The following is a 24,976-nucleotide window of genomic DNA, read 5'->3' on the forward strand; positions in this document are numbered from 1 at the left end:
GAGATACTAAAAGCAGTCACAGCAAATACTAACAACTGTACAAGAGAATATTTCCCGATGTCACAGACTTGGAGGCAGCTGCTCCTACTCAAGAACATGAAGAATGAAAGAAGAAGTCGTCCTACAGCTTCCAGTTATGAAACAAGGATGGGGGGGATAGATTAAACGATGGTACATGTTATTTGTGTACTAATTTGGAGCTTTGGACGGGAAAGGATACAATTTCAATGCAAACGGACGTAGGCGTTGACCATTTACTATAATGGCGGGAACTGTTGAGCATTAACGATTAAAGCTTTTTCTCTTGTCAACAACTATATAAATCCTGGAAAAGTTCAGGCTCCATAATGACTTTCCATGATGCTCCAGACGTGTAGATGGCGGCTGTAATCGTCAACATTACATGCAAACTTTTGAAGCCCACAAACATTGTGGAGGTGTCTCCATCTGTTGTATGCTGGTGACACGTAGGACGACTGCTGCTTTAGGCCCAGGTAAGCTTCTACTGTACAATAACCAACTTGCCATATACAATGAATACAAAACAAATCAGAATGTATGTACAAAAATACTGGTTAGGACACTTGAATTCGTACATTCAAAAAATTTTATATTCAAAAACACACACTGTATGTGCAAAGACATCCATGTTGTAGTTTGCCTCTAGGACTCAGACTCATTTGGCTATAAAGGTCACTTTATTGAGGTGAATTAATAGAACGGAAGGAGACTTGGGAACACAAGCTCCCTCCATGCCAGGAACCATGGTTGGCTGAGATGATCTCTTCCTGAGTGCGTAGGTGCAGCTCTGTGTCACCACAGTGTTCCCGAGATCCCCAAATTGCTGGTCATCTTTCTGACAGTTGAAAGTGGTTTCTGAATTCCTTCATGTAATTTCTGCACAGTAATTAAAGAAGCTCACGCAAGTGGTGTGTGATGCTCCACCATGTCTCTTGGAAGCCATGAGCTTCTTAATGGTGCCGTTTCATAGTAAATAGCACCTAAACACATTGGACCCTCTGAACCTCTCACAGACAAAAATAAATCTTTTATTCCCGGTCTCGCTTTTTCTAAACTTGGGACAAGACAAGACAAGACAACCTTATATCCATAATGGATCATATCCTCCCCAGTTTTGAGGAGGTGCCAAGTATACCCTTCTACCCCTATGAGTAAAAGATACAACTCCCATGTAAGCTACACGGGCCACCCCTGACTTCAGGTCATCCATTACACCGAAGGACCTGGCCATGGCCTTGAAAGTGTCTCTGGTTGTGTATTCCACTCTTACCGTCCTACCGCCGGGCACTTGCCCTTGAAGAACCTCTTCTGCCCGAACTTTGGGTGCCCCATAAACTTGTCCCACAAACCAGGGGTCATAGTTTTCTTTTAAGAGGTATGAAAGGTCTATTTTTGTAAAGGCCACTGGTTCCTGGTTCAGTTTGATGAATTTCAAATGCTGGTCAAAAAACTGACCCTGGCTGACCCCTTTTCTACCAAATGTTCTAGTGCGAGGCAGCTCTGGCCTCAAGCATGCCCTACTAAGTCTCTGCTCAGGCCGTCTGACCCAGTCATCCCAGAAGGCTGCTGGCCACTTGGGCTCAAGTTCTTCCCATAGCTCCTGAAGTAGTAGCCATCCAAGTCCTGGGAAGAAGTCAGAACGGTGAAGTATGGAGCTACCCTTGGCTTCCACCAGAGCCTCCTTCCCATTGTCATTCCAGGCAGAGATGCACCACAGAGAGGGATCCTTACGGAGAAGGTCATGGGTGGATAGGAAGTATTCATAGAAGTCTGGAGCCACTTCCAGATCATCTTCCACTACGATGGCAGACTTGTAACCCATGACCCTGAAGATCTAGAGGGAAAGGTACATTGTCACATGTAGTTCAGATTTATTATACACGTTTTGAAGAAGCAAACCTCCCTGGTGCTGCACTGATACTAAAGATAGAGAATGAATCATTTCACAGGTAAAAAGTCTAGTAATTGTATTCCGGAGCAAATGTTCTATCAAAGCAAATTAGAAATAAAAATGGACTGAATACAGGAGGTTTTGTTAATATGTTGTTTAGACCAAGACGTGTTCTTTTTTCCCCCTACTAAGGCTAAATTGACACTAGCATTCAACTTCGATACAGGATGGGGAAGAGTACATTGACCGAAATACGAGAACCGCTAGCTGTCGACATTATAAAGTAAAGGAATGGTCCCACATTAGGGTTAAAATACGGTGTGGTATTTTAATGCTTATATGAACACATCATACTCTACATAAGACGTTCAGTCACTTTAAATACATTACTTATCCTGTACTGATCCCGAGTTACATCCTGTATTATACTCCAGAGCTGCACTCACTATTCTGCTGGTGGAGTCACTGTGTACATACATTGCATTACTTATCCTGTACTGATCCTGAGTTACATCCTGTATTATACTCCAGAGCTGCACTCACTATTCTGCTGGTGGAGTCACGGTGTACAAATATTAGATTATTTATCCTGTATGGAGCCTGAGTTACATCCTGTATTATACTCCAGAGCTGCAGTGACTATTCTGCTGGTGGAGGCACTGTGCCCATACATTACATTACTTATCCTGAGTTATATCCTGTATTATACTCAAGAGCTGTACTCACTATTCTGCTGGTGGAGTCACTGTGTACATACATTACTTACTTGTACTGATCACGAGTTACATCCTGTATTATACTCCAGAGCTGAACTCACAATTCTACTTGTGGAGTCGCTGTATACATACATTCCTGATTTATAGCTTCTATAATACTCCAGATCCGCATTCACAATTCTTCAGACTTCAGCGCTGATATCTGTCAGTATTCCCTGTAGACTAAGTCTTGCTCTGGGAATATGAACTCTCGAAAGTGCCTTTAAATTGGGATCTGCACAGTCACCTGATGTAGGAAAAGATAACTGCCCCTGCATTCTAGATGTTCAGCTAAGCAGTTATGGGCAAGTCTGTCAAACAAGCTTGTTGACTGGTCCTAATGCCAACCAGCAGAATTGTGAATACGGCTCCTGATTAATGCCGGGTTCAAGACACAGAGCGCTAATGAAATATATTTACACAGTAACTCATCCCCAAACATGGAGGAGATTTTCATAGACCTAAAATATTTTTTTAAAGAAGAACAACTGCTTTTACTTTGTGCCCATCCTGGGCAGTTTTTGCAACGGTGAGCAATTGAGACATATACAGTAAAATTCCTTTAAGCCAAAATCCATAGGTGCCAGATTTTCAGGCATTCTGGATTGTCAGACATTCATTAAGAAGTATAGAAAACTAATTTGTAAGGTACAGCGTACCGAGCAGGGGATCCCCCTCTATGATGTCCATATGGCCTAATACAATATAATAGGGCATATGGACAGGGATTGTCTTCATGAGACATCCCCTTTAAGTGTTTAGTTGACACTATATTATAGGTTGATGAATCTCTCTCTAATGTTGATTTACAAAAATAAAAAAAATTTACTCGAGGTGACACTTTTCCTTCTAAATGTTTAGCGTCTAGGCTTACCTGGTTAAGGGCCCATCTATAGTGCCTGGAGATTTTATAATAGCCTCGAAACTTTCTATGTTCCGCGGGAGCTGGCACCTCTGATAGGTCAGGCTGATTGATGTGAGTGATGACATCACCATAGGAGTCAATAGTTCTTGCAGTTTCTGCATGGCCGCAGTCCTGGCTTACAATGATGGGAAACTGCTCTGCTGAGGGCCGGTACTTGAGCAGCGAGTCCAGACACTTCCTGACTGAGGGCCGGTCACATGCTATGACGAGAACTGGAATGATTGTGGACGGTGAAGAAGAGGCCGCAGGCGTTGGCAAAGAGGCATTGAAAAGTCGCTGGGGCAGCTCAGGCCCACGTGCAGCATTTGGCGGTCCAGGCCGGCGGTTAAGCAGACCACTATAGTGGTGGATTTGTTGGAGAAGCCCCTTCTGTTTCTCTAACTCAGCTTCTGCTACTTCCGCCAGTCGGATTACATGTGCTGTAAGGTCTGACGCGTCGGGGGCCTTTGAGCGGCTCATGAGGTAGAGGAGAAGAATGGCATTCCAGGAGATAAACAGGGCCGCCCCCCAGGCCGCCACGCTAACTTTGCGCGGCATTCCCCTGGGGGGTGCCGATATGAACTTAGATGGGCGAGCTCTCGAAACAAACTTGGAGCGCTCAAATTATAAAAGGTTAAAGGCTTGCTGTTTGTACTACCCTTAGTTCATCGTACGTTGGGTCTACACAGCCAAGTCCAAATAAACTTTCAGGAAACTTAAACCGTCTGTACGGGACCGATACCGTCAGTACAGAGATCCTACACGGACCATCAATGGGACTTTGAAACAAGGATGATGTCCTCGGTGTTATGTTTGTAAAGTGGCTTGAGTAGATGAATCTTCTTCAGACTGGGCAACCGCACATCCAACGACCTGTAGGGACACGTGAAGAGATCAGGACAATAGTTCTACTGGTTAACGAACAGACAAGTATACAAGGAAGACACTCACGTCACTGTAGTTCGGTATGTACGGAGAATGACTGCATCGAGATGGCCTTAAACATCAGGAGGATTACAAACCAAAGTGAACTCCTACTAATTGAGGTGTGTGGGTTAGAGGAGGACACTAAGCGGATACTCAAATCTTACATGGCCAATCAAATTTTAGTAATCTGTGTAACATGGGCTGTGACTGAGGCTCCTTCTTGTGTCTCTAGGACCTAAACATTTCCTCGCCTCGTAAATCTGCAGGCTGCATTCGCGGACGCTTCTCACAAAACGACTGCCCGTGCTGTGCCATGGGCCCAGTTTACCATGGCCGAGACCCTGTTATGTAAATGGCCCACATGCTTTCACGTAGCTGTAATGGTATCTACAGTCCAAAAATGACATAACATGGAATGGAGAGAGAAGATTAATGCCGGCTGCAGTAATCGGATCTGGATTTGCAGGTAACAACCCCACGTAAATCATAGATATTTTTAATGAGTGATTAGTGGAGACGATGCAGGCAGCAACCAAGTAGTCGCCAGACGTGAGGAGGAAGCTTCAGCATGGCACCTGATGACATATGTACAGGGTGAGGATATTGCGCGTGTAGGAACGCTTTAACCAACCCAGAACACTCCAACAAGATGTACGATTCTTAGGGTCCGTTCACACTGTGCTTGCAGCGTACATTCGGCATGCATATCTCAAATGTATCCATTGGATCCCATTCGCCTGACGGATGCCAAAAGAGTGTCCATTTGGCATCCATCAGCATACCTTTTAGTCAACGGCATAGTCGACTAACTTATTCCGGATCGTAGAATCCTGCAAAAAAATTTATAAATTTTTTGTTTTGTTTTTAACATGGGAGCCTATGGGCGACATATGCCTTTACAGTGGCATACGTCGGAAAATCCTCCCACATATACCTCCAGCGTACACTGCAAAGACTGAAGTCTGAATAGACCTTTAGCCCTAAATATACAGGAAAAAAAAACCTTGTACAGGTCCTGGTGTAGTCAATACTGTTCATGGTGGAATCAAACTCTCATTTTCTAAGGGCAGACCAGTGTAGGGCTATGTTCACACAGGGCGGATACAGTATGTAAAAGTACCATATCTGCTGTGGGTGCCGAAGGGAATACAGGCCAAAAAAAACCGCACCAAATTGTGGTGGTTTATCGTCAGAAATAAGCGGTGCGGAAAACTGCACGTAAAAACAAAAAAGTCATACTTACTGATGTCCTGCAAGCCGGCCTCCTGGCATGACGTGTCACCCCATGTGACTGCTGCAGCCTGTGATTGGCTGCATTGATTCCATGGGATAAAACATCATCCCAGGGGGTCGGCGTGGATGAAGAAGCAGAATTCTGTATAAGTATAAGATCTTTTTTGTGGCGGAATCTCAGCTTTTCCGCTGCAAAAATCGCAACATCTGCTATTTGTTGCAGGTTTTACCTCCCCAAAAAAATATTAAGGAGTAATTATACAATTGACATGTTGAGGATCAAAGAAACGCACCGCAGGTCAATTTCTGAGCAGTTTTTCCGCTTATCATTTACACAGCGTGTGGGTGACATTTGTTCAAATCTCATCCACTTTGCGGCTACTGTATTACGTTGCAGATTTTCCACAACTAAATCCGTTGTGGAAAATGCGCTGTATTTCCGCTGCGTGTGAACTTGGCCTAGAAGAACATAAGTGGCGGTTTCTTATATCGGCCGTCTGGAAAATTGCTAAACCGAACAGACAATTTAATATAAACTGGCAGCACAAATGAGGCGTGAGGCACAATGCACCTCATCCTACTAGACAACAAGATCCCTTCAGAAAAAAAAACCATGAAGACCACAACATTGGCCGTATCCGTCAGGTGACAACACAAGAGAAATGGTTCTTTTTCATTCGGTGGTGCAGAAATTCCTGCTGTTTTATGAAGTCGGCACTACACTGAACTTTGCACGTTCTGCAACTCAGCCCCGGCCCGGCTTCCTGACATTGTTGTCCCTCCACCATTTCCTCACCCCTCCTCCGCTTCAGATTAACGCCTGCCTCATCTAATAAGGGATTAAATGTTTTAAAATAGCAAATTATCCAGATTAAAAGAACAAGAAAATGGCAGCGGAGGGAGATGAAGGGACGTCGCGCGGGAGAGGGAATCACGTGACGAGAAAATCTGAAATCTGAACTCTACCATATGGAAAGTGTGGAAGTGAAATGAGCGGAGACGGAGAGGTCGGGGAATACCGGCACGGTCAGCACTGGCAAACAGGACATAGAGGAGGGCGGTCATCAGTGGCGCTCCACTAGCCAAAACACGTACATACTACAACCCTCAGCAGGTTCTATTACAACCCAACGGAATGATTTTGCGGTTTTCGTCATGTTCGTGGCTCAGAGATCTTTCATAATAATAAGCACCTAGAATAACTCACTTAGGCTTCATTCACACCTCCGTACTACGGCTTCTGGTCGGGACACCAAAAACATGATCTGATAGTTGGTTCCATGTAGGGAGCGGATCCCCAAACCTGCGACTCACACACGGAGTCACCCTGTTTTTGACAATCCCGGTTGTGCGGCAAATCCCACAGCAATTAGTCGTCTGCGGGGATTCTCACTGTAGAGAAGCTGCAAGGGATTTGGAGCGCCACATTAAGTCAATGGGTGATCTCTGCAATGTACGGTGGTCTTCCATCAGTGCAATCAAACGGGAGACCCCCGCTATACTATGTAACCTAGGATTAGTAAAGTGTAAGTAGCTGCTATTAGTTCTCTCCCAGAAATGGCGCCACTTATCCATCTGGTATAACAGCATTCAACTAAATGTAGAGGAGCTGTAATACCAGACACAGCCCAAAGACAAGAGTGGCGCTGTTTCATTAAAATATATATATATTATTAGTCTATTTTTCTCAACCTGCTTTAACATTTCTTTGTCCTGCTCATTTGTCTATCCCCAATGTCAACTACCCCCAGAACTGCGATTGTAGGACTAAACGGCCAAACATAGGACGGCGGATACCATCTTATGTCTGTGGCCAGATTTGATCTGCTCTATGAACGTCATCACAGAAATCCTACAAAATAAAGAACTGGTCCTGACCGGAGAATGTCTGTAATTAATGTTACCCCCCCCCCCCCCCCCTGTGAAAACGCAGATGTCTCCACAAGAACGACCTCTGCTCATTTCTCAGGGGATCCTTTAAACGTGTATGGCCAGCTTTAACCCCTTGTATAAAGGTCCCAGCACGTGACAAAAGTATAGCCGCTCGACAGGAGAGACCGGCACGAGCTGGCGGGGCATGCTGGAACTAATAGTTCACCACTTTACATGATGGGGACTGACAGATGGTGGCAGTGAGAGAGTAGAGGCAAATCTCAGAGGTAGCTTTAAGAGGAAACTCAAGGGCGTCAAGAGAGAGAAAGAGAGAGAAAGAGAGAGAAAGAGAGAGAAAGAGAGAGAAAGAGAGAGAAAGAGAGAGAAAGAGAGAGAAAGAGAGAGAAAGAGAGAGAAAGAGAGAGAAAGAGAGAGAAAGAGAGAGAAAGAGAGAGAAAGAGAGAGAGAAAAAAAAAAAAGAGAGAGTCAACTTGTAAAGGGCAATAAGAAAGCGCAATGTAACAGTAAAATATAATCCGACCTGCAGATCTCAGTGACGGCTCTTCCCAGAGAACTTCTTTGAGAACTTTCCAAACTTTTTCTCCTCTGGTTACAGTGTCTCGCCTCCTTCCTTTCCTATTGCGGACACTTACCCCCTTCCCTGAGCGCTCTCTTTTTCTCTCCCTCTCTCATGGACTGCCTGGCTTCTTCCTGCTCTCTTCAGGAAGTCAGCTGAAAAAGCATTAGATTACAGACACAGTCACACATGAAAGAGACAGCCCCAAGAAGGCGGGTCTCACATCATCCACTGCAAGACAGACACGCACAAGCTCCAGTCCCGTGCAAAACAAAAACGACACAAGTTATAGGAGAGTGTGCGAAAGATCACAGCGAAACATAGCAGAGCTGACCCTGCGCACCTGTAGAGTACATGATCTCACCTATCTGGTCTGGGTGATGGAAGGAGCAGCATTAGATACCTGTGATCCACTCTGCTACATCCGTTCTACATCACTGTCCTCAGAGGCCTGGAGAGTGATCTGACAGCTCGCATCCATCATTCTCCTAGATAGTCGATCTTACCTACAATACTTTTATCTTTTTTGACACAAAAGTATTTAACATTGCAGAATTGTCCTCAGGAAATACACGATATTCTCTTTTCTATTCGCCCGTCCTCCCCAAGGGACAAGTATTATACCCGTAATATAAGTCTATGAGAACAGAACTGAAACTTGTCTCTACTCCACCCAACCCCCGGTGACCTATCACTTCCTGGCCCCCAGTTACAATACCCTGTATGACAGTGAACTCCCTTTAAAGACTGTGTACACCTTAAAAAGGGTTTGTCTTTTTCTTTTTTAATAAACAGGTCAGTTAGTCATTTCGGTGAAACTTTCAAAATTAGTTTTTATTAATAAAAAAAATTTTACTTTTTGAGATACAGCTGCTTTGTATCCTGTATACAGAGCAGCTGTATCATTCGTAAGGCCTGAATCCGTCAGATCAAAAGGGACTGATGGGTTCACGCAGGATCCACCTGTTATCTATCACATCCAAGTTATGAACTTAGATTGCAGGTGGATCCTGCGTGTCACCGAACCCGTCAGTCCCGCAGATCTGACGCATTTAGGTCTTAGAGAATGATACAGCTGCTCTGTATACAGGATACAAAGCAGCTGTTTCTCAAAAAGTAAAAACTACATTTGAAAGTTGCACCAATCACAGACTGACCTTTTTATTTAAAAAAATATATAATAATTATAACAATAATATGATATATATATATATCACTTTCAAAAGTGTCCATAGCCTTTAATCCATGGTTGAAAAAGTGAGTACATCCTTGATAAAAACGCCACAAATAAGTAACAATACTCCTTTTTGGCACGATTTCACCACATATTCTCACGTCTATCCTGTTCCTCTCCTGTAGGGGGACCTCCTCGAGATCCTTGATGCTTGACAGGGAGTGCATATGAAAAAGGTCTCTTCAGAATTCCCCACAGGGGCTCGATCTGCGGCTCTTTCACCTTGATCTATATTACCACAAGTTGCTACGCTCTGTACGCAGCGTATCCGACCTAGAACCCGTGCCGAAAAACCACACCAAATTGTGGTGCAGCTTTTTGGGCAGAATCCCTGATGCGGAAACCAGTACTTTAAATTTTTTTATATTAAAATTAAAAAAAATATTAATACAGCCATTATCATAGCGATGCTTTTGCTTGTTCTCCGTCCAGCTCGGCCACTGGGATGATGTTTTATCCCATGCAACCGCAGCAGCCAATCACAGGCTGCAGAGGTCACATGGGCTGCAGCGCCATCCCCGGAGGCCGGACTGCATAGAGAACAGGGATGTGTCCCCATCACAATGGGCAGGGTTAATATAAACTTTTTTTTTTAAATTAATATTATATTTTCCTCTCATTCGCGATTTTTTGCGGTGCAATTGCAACGTTTCCACCGCAAAAGTCACTATTTGTTATGGGTTTTATCTCCCCATTAAATTCAATGGTAAAAACGTGTTTCACGTGTAAAAACCGCTGCAATTTACGCATACTGTAGGACTGCGCAGATCTGGGACCCTCGGCACAATACCGAGCAGCCGGAGCAAGGGGGCTTAACACTCGTCTGTGAGAAGGTGTACTCATTTTCGCACCATAGCCTTTTATCAATTTGTTAAGAAAATTATTTTCTTTTCTAGCATAGACCAGAGTTGCCGGAACGGGCCCTGTTCACATCACGTTAGTGGGGTACGCCTAGTGTGCACCCGGGTAAACCTCCTGTCCTACACGAGAAGCATATCCATACGGCTCCATTAACCAGACGGAGGGCAAGAGTGTCCTTCTGGCCTCCATCGGTCCGGTAAACTACAAAACCAGGTATGGAGTCAGGGTCCACGAGGGGATCAATAATGGGCCCCAAAGGTCCAGAAGAAGACAACCCCAATTGGAGGTGACTTGGGAGCCAATCACTTGCCACTGGGGTCTATTTCTTATGGGATAATTCACAATTAACCCATTAGATCTTATTGATGATCTGTCCGGTGTACAATGATAACAATAAAGATTATAACAACATTAACCGGTTAAGTACCACCCGCTGTATGTCTACAGCACCGGTTTAAGCTTTCTTCCCAAGAGATTGGGCAGCTGAATGATCGGTTGCCCGGCAGTGAGGGACCCTGGAGAGAAGACATCAGTGGTTTTCACTGCTTTTGTCTTTTCTGTACTCACGTATACACTATGTATAGAACGGAGTCGGCGGCGGCTATTGGTCCCAATAACAATGTGACTGGTCACATGATCGCTGGTAGAAAAAGGTGGCGGCTGCTGCTGCTGGGTCTAACCAGACCCAGGAGAGCCCATACAATGGCAAAAGTCACTATATCAGGGTTGCCCCTCTAATTGGGCCTGCCATGCAGTACGAGTTACAGTGGAAAGTATAGTTTAATTAAAATAAAATAAAATTCCCGAAGAGGCGATAATAAAAAAGTAAAAAAAATTTAAATAATGAAATAAAAATAACATCTAGATTACCCCCAAAAAAACTTTTCCCCCGCCAATCATTGTCGTAATGCTAGCCGCGACCCAATAATAGACATGTAATAGACATAAGAATATAATATATGACATAATATAATAGACATGTAATCAAAATTTACAGTAGACAACGGCGATCACAAATAAAACTTTATTTTAAAAGGTAACACTATATTACCAGAAAAAATTAGCTAAAAACTGAAAAAGCATTTTTTTTTTTTCAAACTATAGGCCTAAAAATGCTAAAAATAAATAAAAAAATTACGTGCATAAAAATCATTAGGAAAAACCTGCATTGGTCACAAAAAAAAAATAAAAAAATAAAAATAAAAAAATCACAAAAATCACGTTGCTAGCCCAACACATAAAAACAAAAAAAGTTATAGCCGTTTAAGTAGCAAATGGTAAATCGGTGCCTGGTCCTGAACCAGTTAAAACCGGACGTGCACATGTTCTGCATCTGGAGGGGGGTTCTCAGGATATTTTCTTCAGGTGGACCTAAGGAACCGCAGTCTAACGCTGCATGGAATATCATAGTAGACTGCGCTATTCAAAACAACGGTACACAATCTACCGCGTTCTCTGCGTATACGGCAGGTCATAGCGTGAGGTGAACTGGGTCTTATTAGTAAAGAGAACCCCCGACTCCATGCCAGCAGTGTTGGGATGCACAGTTGTTGGTATACAATCCCTCAAAGGTCATTTCCCCCTCTTAAGGTCAAAAAATTATCTGAAATTTGAGGCAAATTTTAATCTGAAAGGTCAAAATTGAGGAGGGTAGAAACATACCGAGCAATACGGGGCAAAAATACAAAAACGTTGATGATCTTATGAAGAATAGCCCAAAAATCCACACGCCAGGGGTCCCCCAGCCAACACAGAGGCCGCCGAAATGCAACAAATATTACAGTCCCAGACATGGACTAGAGGCACGAGCGCGGCCACATTGTCACCAAACTGGAAAAACAGGATTTTTGTGGTGGATTATAAGAAAGGTCAGATTTCAAGGTGAAGGCTGGAGACACATAGGGGGGCTCGACAAACCAGAATGACACTGGTATATATGAACGCCCAATTTTTATTACTGATAAATGACACTTCTATTATTGTTTCCGGCATTTATACGGAGAAGTTATTCTTAAAAACGGCTTAGGAGCACTCGGCAGTCTACAGGCATCTCTAAGAGAGGGAACGAAGGATCAGACCGGTTGGCTTTTAACACGTCCAATCCTCTGTTTGCTGGGAGATGAGTGGCGCCATATGTCTGCCAGCCGCTTATCCTTTGGAGTCTATGTTCATGGAGGAGCCCAGGGAACAAAGCGGGTGACTGAACAATCACTTGGTGCACAGCTTTTGAATGTGTGTGGGCAGCTATAGGAAAAAAGGACGGCTGGTCTCCCCCGAAGTTTGAAGACGGGCAGATGTCCGACGGTTGGTTTCTATCTCTAAGCGTCCTTTTACACAGCCTGATCTGGGCCGTGAAAACGAGCGCTGATCAACAAGACAGCTCATTGATCGGCATTCATTTGATCTTTTTACAAGGAGAAATGATCAGTTTGTTACTCCGATCGCTCGTCCCCATTCATTTCCATCATGTCGGCAGCACGTCTCCCTGTTAACATACTGAGATGTGCTGCTAACTAGCGACCAGTTCATTGGCCGCAAAAATGAGCTGATCAGGCGATGAAGGATTGTTTGCTCGTTCATCGGCTGATCGTTGCCCTGATTACACAGAGCGATGATCGGGAACGAGCACTCGTATAAACACTTATTTGCCTGAAAGAACCTTAAGCTTTATGCCTTTTGCATGTTATTGGGATCAGGGATTTGGAGATCTGAAGGAAACAGTACTGGCCATTTTACACCGGCCAATTATCGGGCAACCGCTCGTTCATCAGCTGATCGTATCGTTTATGCAGCCGAAAACATTATCGTTGTAGGCAGCGCATCTCCCTGTGTAAACAAATTGCTGCCGACATGATAAAGTATGGGGACGAGCGAACTTTGCAATGAGCGCTTGTCCCCATAAAAAAAACCTTTGTGAAAGGAGCAAACGAGCGTCGATCAAGGAGCAGTCTCGTTGATCGGCGCTCGTTTACACGGCCAAAATGGGCCGATATAAAAGGTCTCTGTCATTTCTACCAGGGGCGGCGCTTCCTTACACAAGCACGGGGAGGAAATATAAACTCCATGCAGATTGAGCCCTGATCGGATTCTAACCCTGGACCCCAATGCTGGGTGCTGGGCCACACATATATTGTTTGGGGGCAGGAGGTGTTTGGGTTTATGTACAAACTCCTAGCAGATATAGGTTTCAATCAGAGCTAGCACCAAGGCCGGGGTGCCAGCCACAGGTCCGCAGCATTGCCTCCTATGGCAGAAGTGTCATGTGGACTGTGGACAGTTTATTTGCTTCCCACCCTGTTCCTGCCGTCTTTCCTGGAAACAGAGGAAAGTCCAATCTGTGTCCTGAGCGAGAAGTTACTCAATAGACATGACCGTCAGCGCTGTGTGAACTGGAGAACGCACATTGTAAACTCGGGGAACGGACGACTCTCTTGATCTGTCTGGCCACCACCCAAAACCAGTTCAGTAATTGCTCTGATAATAATTAGGATGATACTAAACAGGCACGGCTGTCAGTGTCAGCATCACAGGAGTCACACACAACCCCCAACACAAACCTTGTCTGGGGCAGAGATGGGGGGCAGGGTTGCTGTTGTAAGGGGCAGTCGGCTTTCCAAACTATGAAATCGACATTGTTACTCAGAGATAATCCCTTCCTCCTCTCCTCTTTCATGCTGTGTAAGTGTCAGTCCTCACTGTGGTCTTGGCATTCCCTTCATGAACCAGGAAGCTCAGGATAAACCCGAATAAGGGAGGACATGACATGGTGGAGAACACAAAAATATGAACTTAAAGGGCAAAGGAATACAAAATAGGAGTCTATAAGTATCGCCTGGAATAGCTCTAGACTTAATGCGAAGTGTAAATTATAACTAAAGGGTAACTAAACGCTCAAGAAACTTCTGACATGTTATAGTGACATGTCAGAAGTTTGGATTGGTGGGGGTCCGAGCACTGAGACCCCCACCGAACGCTAAAACGAAGCTGCAGAAGTGCCTGTGTGAGTGCTCAGACTCTTCGTTTCTGTTCGGCTTTTTCCGGAAATCGATGTATCGGAGTGTGGACTCAATAGAAGGTCTGAGTCCGTACTCCGATACATCGGCTTTCCGGAAAAAGTCTAACAGAAACTAAGCGTGCGAGCGCTCACACAGGCACTTCTGCAGCTTCGTTTCAGCGTTCGGTGGGGGTCTCCGTGCTCGGACCCTCACCAATCCAAACTTCTGACAGGCCACTATGACATGTCAGAAGTTTGTTGAAAGTTTAGTTACCCTTTAAGATTATAGTAGTATGTGATTATTGGGGGCTACATCTGTACGAGTAGAGTTTATACATATACCTCTGGTTGGAACCGGAAAAAACGGCCAACATCTCCATGGCGTTTATACGTTCTCCCGTGTTTTGTGGGGATTCCTCCCATCATGTGAACATACTAATCCCTTCCTGTACAGGTACAATGATCATGTATGGCCCGTCATCCGCCTGCAGTGTATAGACAGAGGCCGGGTTTCTATGTAATCGTTGCATTTTCGGCTCTCCACCTCCCTGCGCCGGAGCCACATATAAAGGTGAAGCCGCCCAGTCTATTGCGGTCGCTGATAGTCGCGGCTCAGCGTGTGACTCGTTCTCCTTTAATATTTATATGGGGATAAAACGTGCAATAAATCCATCTTTTCTTTTATGGGGCTCACATATACAGGGTCTCCTCCTGCTTTATAAGACAATATATGTTATAACTACAGGAGCGGTTCTCACGAGGACAGATGCAATTACCCTCGGCAGCTCCGGCATCGTCTCCATCTTACTGGCACAATGACGTGCAGTCACAGGATATCTGAAATCGATAATATAACCTGGATATGCAAGACGCAGACTATCAGGAGTTGGCACTCAGCTTTCCAAAGATCCTGATCGGACTTGCTGCCTCTCTCCTACTGCTTTTGTCAGGGATCATTACCATGTATATTGTTTGCAAAAATATTATCCTCACATATATGTATGTATATATCAGTATATTACACAAAGAGCTGGAAGCTAATAAAATTGAGAATGTATCAGGGGGACGCCTATGGAGACACCGCCCCTGGAATGCAAGAGGAGTGTACAGAAGAACTTACAGCTGAGGAGCCAATGGGGCTTAAGCACGTCCCACCTTCCTACAGAGGAGACTTCTTTGTGTTCTTTGTTCAAATAAAGTTAGTTCACTTCCTACTTGACTGAGGGAAAGATGTCTACCAACTTGTCTGTGTGGTGTACTTTTTCCATGCATGCATTCAGTTTCCAATTTACGGAGGTGGTTATTCGGTGTGAGATAACAGGGGAAAAGGAAGTTTTACCCTGACACTTTGAAAGTGTTACCGTCACACTAGCTCTTGCATTATATTCGTGAACTAGGAGGATTAGGATGAACATCGTCACAGGCCATTTTTTTTTTTTTCCGGAATTTTCCTTACAGAAATTGGTTCTTGGATAATCAGCAGATCGCCCTGGCTCCCCGTCCCGGCACACAGCGGATTTTGCCAGAGGAAGCCACGGCCGGCCAGGCATCAGCATTGCAGGAGGTTTTACATGACAGCCATGCAGACGTGGGTCCTGTAATAGAAGGACGACTCAAGTCTGCCAGAACTGGAGCCGCTCGCTCAAAACAACTCTCCATTCTGGCCCATAAAGCGCAGTCACGAGCAGGAGACCCCCTATGTGATGTCCATCTTTATGAGACAAGCCCTTTAAAGTGAATGACCACACTGTTATTAGAAAAGTCCAGAATTCTGCACGGATTCATAGCTTAAAAAATCTTTATGGAGATCGGAGCTCTGTTTTTCTGAAACGGAGCTCAAAATAGAATACACATAGAATTTAATAAAATTCTGGTTACCAGCAGCCCCCACTAGGAGGCCACTAGTATTCAGTTAGCTCCTCAGCTCCCTCTAGTGGTGACTACAGTCAGCCAGGATTTTATCACGTCCCAGAATTATGACATATTTACAGGATATCATAAATGTCAGATAGACCATGAAGAATAAATCAGCTTATCTCGCTGAGCTACGCTGTTTCCGTAAGTCCCATAGAACTGAATGGTAGTTACGGAAAAAGCGTAGCTCGCATTGTACGCCGCTTCTGTAACTGCTATTCACTACTACGGGACTTACGGAAAACCGCGTAGCTCAGCAAACTACGCTGTATGCGTAACTCGCGACCATATAGTAAGAAAGTGTCCGGGAGACAGCGGAAGCAGAAAAAAGGTAGAATGGGGTTTAGGGGGGGCCACGTTCTAGAGGTAGGTCCCAGAGGTGGGAGCCGCATCCATCGGACATTTATGACATATCCTGTGTCATAAATGTCTCTGATGGGGATTAAAACCCTTTAATTCTGTGTCGGTGTAAGAGTTTTGGAGCTTCTTATCAGAAAAACAGAGCTCTGACTGCTGATAAAGTTCCTTATATTATTTTTATATCAGAGAATGTAGGAACTAAAGAAGGACACGGTGTGAAAATGTGGACATTCCCTTTAATCAATGTAGCGTCCATAGCTGCATTCTGTAGGGACCCCCTGCAATATCTCTGTCCCTATGACCACGTAGAAAGGCCAGGCTATGGTGACCATAGCTACAAGGCCCTAAAGAGAGAGAGAGAAGTTCTAGGAGAAGGATAACTCCTATCATCCAAAGGTCACAGGTACAATTAGTGCAGAATACACAGAGAAAACGTGGCTATCACTTGCCCCAATGCTCCATCTCCGTGGCCACGTCTACAGTCATTGTTCTTCATCTTGATGTCATTGTGGGTTCTGTATAAAAGAAAAAAAAAAAAAAAAAACAGTCAATAACTACAACGATCACATAAAGTACAAGGAAAAATAGGGACAATGGTTTCATGTGTGTGGGCCGGGCCGGTGAGGTCATGGAAAGTTAAAGGAAAGCTCAACTGGCAGCAGCATAAGGTTTAAACACTTGGCTTTACTTTACACGTTCTGACCTTAGTTTCAGTATAATGCTCCAGTCACATCCAGAGCTGCGTTCAGAATCCTGCTGGTCTCATTGTGCAAGCTCAGATGATTATTAGTTAGAACTGAGCTGTTCGGTCACAAGTCTGATTGTGGTGTGCTCCTTTCCCATCTGGGACAGCTGCTCTGGAGGTGACTAGAGTAGAAGACCCACAAATTCATACAAGATAAATAAAGTGGCTCAACATTATATGTAGATTAGATCAGAAAACCCCTTTAACATTATACCATCCTGGTCCCCTCGTTTAATACACTTTTTTTAATTGCTTCCAAACCAGACCAAACTTTTAGTACAGAAGTGCAATGAAGGGAAGTCTCTCAGAAATGGAAAATAGACCCGGAAAATTATTGTTCAAAACCTATAGACGTCTCCTGCTCTAGAACAGTTCTTCCATTGTTGATGTTTTCATATAAACAGTGAACTGGATAAGAACAGAACCGGTTTGTCTTTCAAAACCACATACAAATATTGTCCTGGGGGGGGGGGCTGCGGCGCGTTCCTTACAGATCAGCAGCAAAATGGGCAAATAGGTTAAACGTCAAGAAAAACTCGACTTTTTTCACAGTTTTAATCTAAATACAATAACTTTATTCATCTTGTACTGATCTAGAATTACTTTGGGTCCTATACTCTAGTCACATCCAGAGCAGCATTCACAGTAAGAAATCGAGCGCTCCACAATCAGACATGTGATCGAACAGTTACTTTGTAATAAATCATCTGAGCTCCTACAATGCAGTCAGCAAGATGGGCAATGCAGCTTTGGATGTGATTGGAGTAGGACACCTGCGAAACTGGCGCTCAGTCCAAGATAAGTGAAGCAAGATGTTAGCAAATCTTTTACTTCCGAACGCAGATTATGTTTACAATGATCTCCTGTTCAGATCTTTACAATTTTCGCCACGGGTGAAGTCCACCCAAGTCATGTGATATAATCGACCTCTGATTGTTTCCGTGCCCCTCAGTAATCTGCACAAAGGTCGAGGATGATGCGGTCACATGTCCCACTAACATAGGGTTGGGCATGATAATGTCATGTCTAGCCCGAATTTATAGAGTGCAAAATGAATATTTCTTTATGTGCAACATTTGCTAATAAATCCGGACTGTTGCCTAGCAACAGCCACAGTACTGAGTGGGTGACAACTCTAAGCACCGTGCACCTGTGTGACCAGTGATGTCATCCGTGTTCACATTACGTCATTCAATTCCATGCAGTAAAGAAACATATACCGCGCAATATCATTTTTTCACAATGGGGTCCCATATGGCAGCGGTTCCCACTGTACGCCTATAGAATGGGATACTTCACAGCCTTCCGTCGGCGCCGATCTCCATTGGTTTTAGTATCGTATAGGTAACAACTCTCATTTACAATGTCGGATCTCTCACGGTAATCCTTCTTTACAATGGGTTGTCTGCCAAGAAATGGAAGAGCCATGGTGACAAAGGGATTTCCAGGATTAGAGAAATTAGGCAGATTTTTCCAGAAACAGCGCCACATCTGTCCTCAGGTTGTGTGTAATATTGCAGCTCAGCTTCATTCACTTCAATGAAGTTGAGCTGCAATACCAGACACAACCTGTGGACAGATGTGGCGCTGTTTCTGGAAAAAAAACAGCCATGTTTTTCTAATCCTGAAATCCCTTTAAATGCAGTGTCACGTATAAAAAGCTTAAGACGTATACGTTAAACGAAGGCTGCGACGGATGGCGAATAGAGACATTAATCAGCATAGACTTTAATGATAGCCGTTTTGAACTGGGGTCATGTGAGTTCATGACACACCCGTTAAACGGATACAATTAGGCCTTGTCAATGCAAAAACGTAAAAAAATAAATAATTCCTGTGGTCCTTAATCCAAAATAGTCTCAGTCGTTAAAGGGTTAAAGAATCCCAGGCGCACCGATCACCGCAGTCATCACGCAAATGTATAAATGACCGCACTTATTTACGCCATACCGAGGCTTTCTCGAGATTTCTGCTCCTGCTGGAAGCGGCTTTTCTCAGCCTGCGGGACGGTCAGATTTTTCTCGGTTTCTAACCCTGTTCAAGCTGCAACATGAACGTGGATCTCCTTCCGCGCAGACGGACGCGGGGCCTGGAGAAGGAAGAAGACTGTGGGTAAGTTCGCACGTAGCGTAAATACTGCAGATTTTCCGCAAAGTATTTCATTGCAGAAATTCCGCAGCAGCAGAGTGGATGAGATTTGAACAAGAGTCGCCCACGCGCTGCAAAATTGACCTGTGGTGCGGTTTTTTATCCCGCAGCATGTCAATTGTATTTGCGTAATAGCTGCTTATTTGTTGCGGGTTTTCCCCCATTGAATTCACTAGGGAGGTAAAACCCGCAACAAAATTGCAACGTAGGGAAAAAAAAGCAAAACATCTTCTAGTTACCCAGAATTCTGTGCATTTTTGTCCAGGCCCAATCACAGGCTGCAGCGGTCACATGGGCTGAAACGTCACCCCAGGAGGCCGGGCTGCAGGGCGACGCATCGCTATGGCAATGTAACTATGAATCTTTTTTATGTGCAGTTTTCCGCAGCGGACATTCCGGTTTGGGAATTCCTTGCAGCGACCAAGGCGAATATGCTGAACGCTTTTACGCAGCACATCTGCCCTGTGTGAACGTAGCCTTAGGCTGCATTGGGACGAGCGTAGCTAAGTGCAGTTTTTCACATCCAAGGTGGACCCGTGCGGGATGCGCGACACGCAGGAAAATAGGACATGGCCTATTTTTTCACGCTCGTCTGAATGAGCCCTTAGGATTAGCTCTGCCATGGGAGATCGTAGCTCTGTCCGGGGGAATCAGGGTCTGTAACGCGCACTTCACTACTGCTCCATCATGTTCTGTACGGTGCTCGGGCATGACCAGTATACCAATAGACGAGCTGTGGGAATATTGGCAGAGCTCCATAGGTAATTATTACAAGCAATAAAAAAAAATGGAGGTGGAGTAGATCCTGTGGGTACGGCTTAATTTCGGCTTTCTGTGTTTTGCCTGGAATATCCCTTTAAGAGTAAACATCTACTTAACCACAGCCGTGGAGCGCTGCCCGGATAAGTGCCACAGCCGTGGAGCGCTGCCCGGATAAGTGCCACAGCCGTGGAGCGCTGCCCGGATAAGTGCCACAGCCGTGGAGCGCTGCCCGGATAAGTGCCACAGCCGTGGAGCGCTGCCCGGATAAGTGCCACAGCCGTGGAGCGCTGCCCGGATAAGTGCCACAGCCGTGGAGCGCTGCTCGGATAAGTGCCACAGCCGTAGATCGCTGCCCGGATAAATGCCACAGCCGTAGAGCACTGCCCGGATAAATGCCACAGCCGTGGAGCGCTGCTTGGATAAATGCCACAGCTGTGGAGCGCTGCCTGGATAAGTGCCAGCTGCCTGGGTTAGTTTTACTGCACGTTCTCTTTTTGAGATCAGTCTGGTATGTCCATGATGGAATTTCCTCTGACCACATGATGAATTCAGAGAGGCCGCCATGTGGTATCCAGACCTGGTATAGACAAGCACGTGTCCGGATCACCCCCATCAGACCACAGTGAAGCTTACCAGCCAGGACTAGCACCCTCATCATCCCAGAAGAATAGAGGATGTGTACAGCCTGGACCCAGGAGTATTGTAACGTGGCCGGTGGTCGGTCTACATGAGGCGGAGAGACATCTGCGCGGACCTCACACTACTGATCACTATGAGGATTGCTGTATGAATTTTTCCTCTATACTTTCCCTTCATTTTGTATGTATTTCTAGTTTGGGCTAAAAAAAAACTGCATGTGTGAATAAAGCCTTAATGCACATTCTCTCGTCTCCATTACTACTGATAACGCAATTCCCAAAAGGTAGATCAACACCAATACGGCCGGAGACAAATCACAGAACAGACGTGTATCGGTCACCTGTAGAGGTCTGAGCTAGACCCGGCCCCTATGGTTTATTTTATACTTGTTCTGTATCCACGCAGAGTAATAAGGCAATAAATAATATAAGTCAGAACTTTGGCATTTATGTAGCAACATCACATATAGAACGTTCCCAGATGCTCAATATCGGGCTGGTTCCCGTTGGTTCCTTCAAATTTCACTTATAGTAGAATATCGAAGAAAGATTTTTTTATAAAACTTATCTTTTATTAAAGAGCTCTGTCCCCAGATTATAACAGCCCTACCTCCTACCTGATCTAATAGGCGCTGTAATGTAGAGAAGTAATGTGGTGGTCTTTTTAAGAAAACATTTATTTTTGACAAAGTTACGAGCATTTTAAGTGTTATGCAAATTTGTTCTTAATGCCCAACTGGGCGTTTTTTTACTTTTCACCAAGTGGGCGTTGTAAAGAGGAGTGTATGACGCTGACCAATCAGTGACCAATCAGTGACATACACTTCTCTCCATTCATGTTCAGCTGTACTCACAGCACAGCGTGGTCTCGCGAGATCACGCTGTGCCGTCACTTACTCCCACAGTAACTTTACCGGAGTGTCGGGAGAATGACCAGACATCGCCTCCAGCCAAGAAAACCTAAGTTTTATAAATAAATCCTTCTTCGATATTACACTATAACATTATATATACTTGGCAGCAATCAATCTTTCACATTTAGCACAATTCTGGGAATTCTGAGAACAAAAACATGTCTCTCCCTTCTCCCGGCAACCCCTCCACATCCATGTTCTAATCCAACAAATTCTTGCGAAATGATCACCAACCCCCCCCCTCTCAATTAATATCAAAATCCAGATGTCAGTAGATTATCTCTTAAAGTGACAATTACTTTAACACTACCAAGTGAGCGGGCTCTTTCTGGTGTGATGTCAGCGCTGAGGTATTTGTCCTGATGAATTAGAGGTCTCCTCGTGCTGCTCCCCCTCCCCTCTCACAGCATGCAGTCACTCACACACACCGGGTATGAGGGACTACAGGAAGTGACACTTTCCCATGTCCATGAGAAATAATTATTAAAAGGCTTCATATTTTCAATATGTACTACAGACTACTTGATCTATAATGTACTGGCCCATGTATATAGGCTGGTGCATTAACCTATAAATGGCATGCATAAAAGCCAAAGTTAGTGCACAGGCAATAGAGCAAGATAACTCCGGGGTCCTAAGTTTACACCTTTGAAAGTCATTTTTTTAATAAAAAATATCAGTCAGTAAGTCAGTGTGCAGTCCGCGGGACTGACGGGTCCAGTGTCAGCGGGTCCTGCGAGTCTCTGTTCATAACTTAGATGTGATAGACTCCAGGTGGGTCCTGCGTGGACCCGCCGACATTGGACTCATCAGTCCCACGGACCTGAAGGATTCAGGTCTTAGCGAACGATACAGCTGCTCTGTATAGAGAATACAAAGCAGCTGTATCTGAAAGAGTAAAGATACATTTTTAAATAAAAAGTAATTTGAAAGTTGCACCAATCACACTGACTGATATATATATATATATATATATTATATATATAATCACTTTCAAAAGGTTTACATAGCATTCAAAAGGACATATCCACCTCCAGTCACCGTTTTACAGTTTATATAGAGAATTAATCTCCAAAAAAAAGTTGGGTAACAATGTACATAAATAACATATCTCATACTGATCCGCAGTTACATCCTGTATTATACTCCAGAGCTGCACTCGCTATTCTGCTGGTGGAGTCACAGTGTACATACATTACATTACTTATCCTGTACTGATCCTGAGTTATATCCTGTATTATACTCCAGAGCTGCACTCACTATTCTGCTGGTGGAGTCACTGTGTACATACATTACATTACTTATCCTGTACTGATCCTGAGTTACATCCTGTATTATACTCCAGAGCTGCACTCACTATTCTGCTGGTGGAGTCACTGTGTACATACATTACATTACTTATCCTGTACTGATCCTGAGTTACATCCTGTATTATACTCCAGAGCTGCATTCACTATTCTGCTGCTGGAGTCACTGTGTACATACATTACATTACTTATCCTGTACTGATCCTGAGTTACATCCTGTATTATACTCCGGAGCTGCACTCACTATTCTGCTGGTGGAGTCACTGTGTACATACATTACATTACTTATCCTGTACTGATCCTGAGTTACATCCTGTATTATACTCCAGAGCTGCACTCATTATTCTGCTGGTGGAGTCACTGTGTACATACATTACATTACATATCCTGTACTGATCCTGAGTTACATCCTGTATTATACTCCAGAGCTACACTCACTATTCTGCTGGTGGAGTCACTGTGTACATACATTACATTACTTATCCTGTACTGATCCTGAGTTACATCCTGTATTATACCCCAGAGCTGCACTCACTATTCTGCTGGTGGAGTCACTGTGTACATACATTACATCACTTATCCTGTACTGATCCTGAGTTACATCCTGTATTATACTCCAGAGCTGCACTCACTATTCTGCTGGTGGAGTCACTGTGTACATACATTACATTACTTATCCTGTACTGATCCTGAGTAACATCCTGTATTATACGCCAGAGCTGCACTCACTATTCTGCTGGTGGAGTCACTCTGTACATACATCACATCAAAAGCGGACTGGAGCTGGTTTACCCCACAATCATTGTTATCACGGACAGTGGGGATAACGTGGATGGGCAGTGACGTCTCAGTGTACAGACCTTAGTCGGAGTTCACACTTTGCGGTACTGCACACATTTTACCACAGTTTTGTGAGGTGGTGATTGGTGCACTAGCACAACGTGTGAAGCCTTCGGGTGTATCCTCCTTTGCCGGTAAAACAACTTTGCATGCACTTATACAACGGTTTTTGTACACACGGTTATTACAGTATATAATGTAGCGGGGGTCCAGCGACCCTGAGATAAGAGGCGCCCGTTCCCGGTTACCGGTGGTTCAGTGGGGGGGGGGGGGGGATCAAAGTAATAAATGGAATAGAAGGACTACAACACCCAAATAGAACAAAAGACGGGGCGAAGTAATCACAACACACATATATATATATATATATATATATATATATATATATATATATATATATATATATATATATATATTACTATACAGACACTACAGGATTCTTTACGGTAAGAGCAGTCACACTATGGAAGGATTTTCTCTTTGCCTTCCTTTCAGCTTTACTATATTTTATAACTACGTTCCATGTACAGTACAGGCAGGAACAGCTGGGAGTTGAAGTCTACAACAGCAGGATTAAAGACATGGGGCTATTTAACAAACAGTCCTGACACCCCACAGATCATGTTTTGGGGTGTAGGCTGAGCCCTAGCAGCATATACAAGACACTCAACAGCAGCAATGATGGATTCCAGACACCTAAATGAACACAGATGAGGCTGATGACGTCAATAAACACACCACAAAGGCAGGAGTGGCGTCACCACAACGTGACGTCTACTGCTCGGCAGTGACGTCAGCATCACCTACCCTGAGGTCACGTGGTGTCTTCGCCTGGCTCAGGATCCTTGTGCCTCTCTGTTGCCTTCTTTCTACCCCAACTCCCCCCTCTTGTCGCTTCCACTTTCGCCGGAAGCTGCTACTAGGACGCTGTCGCTATGGCAACGGGTGCTTGGAGTCCCTGTCACAAGACGACGACAGAGGGCTCTGTATGTGACAGACTCAGCGCAGGGATATGGGTTTTCTAGTCAAATAGACGCGGATTTATCCGTGCATAGTAAACAGATGGAACGCAGAGTAGG

General features: G+C 44.5%; 1 protein-coding gene across 5 annotated transcripts; it reads right to left on the bottom strand.

The window, feature by feature from the left end:
- Positions 1-589: 589 nt before the first annotated feature.
- On the bottom strand, positions 590-24,934 carry MGAT1 (alpha-1,3-mannosyl-glycoprotein 2-beta-N-acetylglucosaminyltransferase). 5 transcript variants are annotated; one of them, XM_075836564.1, is made up of 5 exons: positions 24,705-24,934; positions 19,239-19,377; positions 16,993-17,058; positions 3,542-4,444; positions 590-1,855 (listed from the first exon to the last, which is right to left on the bottom strand). In XM_075836564.1, the coding sequence occupies exons 4-5, from the start codon at positions 4,127-4,129 to the stop codon at positions 1,103-1,105; spliced, it is 1,341 nt and encodes a 446-aa protein (XP_075692679.1). In that variant the 5' UTR covers positions 4,130-4,444; positions 16,993-17,058; positions 19,239-19,377; positions 24,705-24,934; the 3' UTR covers positions 590-1,102. The 5 variants fall into 5 exon arrangements, with proteins under 5 accessions (XP_075692679.1, XP_075692677.1, XP_075692678.1 ...); XM_075836562.1 differs by lacking the exon at positions 19,239-19,377; XM_075836563.1 differs by lacking the exons at positions 16,993-17,058; positions 19,239-19,377; positions 24,705-24,934 and adding an exon at positions 8,257-8,337.
- Positions 24,935-24,976: the final 42 nt, after the last annotated feature.

The sequence above is a fragment of the Rhinoderma darwinii genome, chromosome 8 (assembly GCF_050947455.1).
Source record: "Rhinoderma darwinii isolate aRhiDar2 chromosome 8, aRhiDar2.hap1, whole genome shotgun sequence".
In the NCBI taxonomy this organism is placed as follows: Eukaryota; Metazoa; Chordata; class Amphibia; order Anura; family Rhinodermatidae; genus Rhinoderma; species Rhinoderma darwinii.